Here is a 2178-nt window from a genome sequence, read left to right as displayed (position 1 = left end):
AGTCAATATTACTGTTAAGATACCTGAGACGTTGACATCATTGCAGGTGCCGTTCACCAGCACCTTCCCCTCTGGACAGGTGCACCTGGCACCAGTCGGGTTGAGCAAACACATGAAATCACAGGACATTCTGGAGCATGGATTGGGTCCTGTGGAGAAACAACGGAGGAGATCATCTGTGATGCTGAACAAGAACTTCTCTTTCTGTGAAACGTGCGGTTGTTCTTTTTTAATAGAGCTATTGAAGTGCTGTAGGTTTAGAGGCACAGCACATGAATCATTTACACATGCATCTTCACATTGACTAATCAAAAGCTGAGAATAACTGTATAACTGATGTGTCACCTTTAGAAGGGCTGCTTTTAGCAGAGAGGACGACATGTTCATGTTGTGAATCAAACTGCTTTAACTGAAACAGGCAAACACAACTCAACATGATGTTTGACTGAAGCTGCTGTCAGAGGTTCACATCCACTCATCGTGAGCATGAATGTCCTCTACATGCACCCTCATTAAAACTGGGTTTGCGCCACTCTTCTTCACAGTTCGTTTGAATTGGTTGTTTTTTTGGGTCGGACCTGGTGTTCACCCTGCTTCATCCCAAAACCAGCTCTGATCAGTGTCCTGTTCAGGTTTCAGCCGTCTCGCTGTCAGTCTGAGGGAAGCCCTTCAGGTTTTTTATTGTCATATTCACAGAAACGTGAATGAAATTCTTCTTTTGGTGCCAAACAGAAAGATGCATGTATAAAACTAATAACTATAATAAATGATCATTTAAAAACAACAGAAACAATTATAAAGAACTACAGTTAGTACAATAAAGGAAATACAATAGAAATCGAAGATAGAAATAAAATAAGAAGAATCTGAGCTGCAGGGCAAATGTACATATTTATCCAATCTATGCTACGTCAGCGTGTAGGCGGGGTCTTTGATGGAGGCAGCTGTGGACTGATGGTAGATCCTCTGCAGAGAGGGTGCTGGAGTCCTAATGATGTTTTTGGCAGTCTTCAGCACTCTGTGCAGGTGCAGCGGTGTTACTGCACCACACGGTGATGCAGCTGGTCAGGATGGCCTCAACCATGCAGCTGTAGAAGCTCCTCAGTCTGCTCCGTAAATGCAGCCGCTGATGGCCCCTCGAAACCCGCTGTGTGGTGTTAAATGCTCCTCCCTGCTCAGGTAGGTGGAGAGCCCATGTTTGTAGTAATGTTAGCTGAAGTTACCAATGCTGGCAGACCGGGGCGCAGTGTGTAGACAGAAGACGGAAGCATCGGAGACACAGAGGTCACCCAGGGATGTGACCTGGTCCTGCTGACTCACGAGGGCTGATCTTCCTCGGTGCTCCCAATAACTTACTTATATGCAACCGTTTGAACTGACGATCATGGAAATGTCTCCAAGAGACTTTCTCATTTTGTGTGAATTTAAAACTGTCATCATGCTGTTCTGTCAAACAAATCCTGCTGCACACCGAGCAGAACGAACCCTGAGATCCATTTACTGGTTTAAGAGAGTTTATTTATATATTCAGTTTAAAGGATGACGATAAAAGAGAGAAATCAAAATCTCTGCCATCTCTTACATATCGAGCCTTTGTGTCTTAGCTACTTGCAAGCTAAGCACATGTTGTGCCCTCAGACTCCACAGTGTACACTAATGAGTCTGTAGGGAGGAACAGCTGTCGTCTAAGTGAAAACCTGACCGAGGCTGAGCTCTCTCACGCTTTCTCATCATTAACACCAGAGATGGAACCAATAACTGCCATGCTTTATCACCTGGAGGAAGTGAGAGGACGGACGTGGCTGTATTGATCAGAACAGTGCGACCGCTCTTGCTCTTGACGAAGGCGGTCGCACTTTCCTCCTCCTCCTCCTCTCACTGAGCTTCCCTGCTTAGCCTCTTATGTCCTTGTCTAGTCTCGTGTTTTTTGTATTACTTTCCCTGAAACACTCTCTCACAGTCTGTTCTCTAAAACCTAAAAGAGGAATTATGGGTTGGATCAACTGCTCCCTGAATGCAATCAACACCCCTTTCTCAACGAGAAGTCTGGGCTCGGGTGAGCCTGAGTGCTGAAGATATCTACCTATGAACCATGGTAACAGGGTTCTGATCGGAGCTGGCTTGGCCCTGACTTATCGAAGAATTAAGGAAGCGGAACCGGCTGTTCAAACCCCCACA

At 45.6% G+C, this 2178-nt stretch overlaps 1 protein-coding gene across 1 annotated transcript in view; it reads right to left on the bottom strand.

The window, feature by feature from the left end:
- Window positions 1-2178, bottom strand: part of lrp1bb (low density lipoprotein receptor-related protein 1Bb) — a 249953-nt gene that overhangs the window by 17459 nt on the left and 230316 nt on the right. Inside the window, exon 82 of the mRNA XM_013913504.1 lies at window positions 24-149. Coding sequence (XP_013768958.1) covers window positions 24-149 — 126 coding nt within the window. The remainder of the gene's footprint in view (window positions 1-23; window positions 150-2178) is intronic.

The sequence above is a fragment of the Pundamilia nyererei genome, unplaced genomic scaffold (assembly GCF_000239375.1).
Source record: "Pundamilia nyererei isolate P.nyererei 1_Seehausen unplaced genomic scaffold, PunNye1.0 scaffold00135, whole genome shotgun sequence".
Taxonomy (NCBI): Eukaryota; Metazoa; Chordata; class Actinopteri; order Cichliformes; family Cichlidae; genus Pundamilia; species Pundamilia nyererei.
This window is presented reverse-complemented; position numbering and strand designations above follow the sequence as displayed.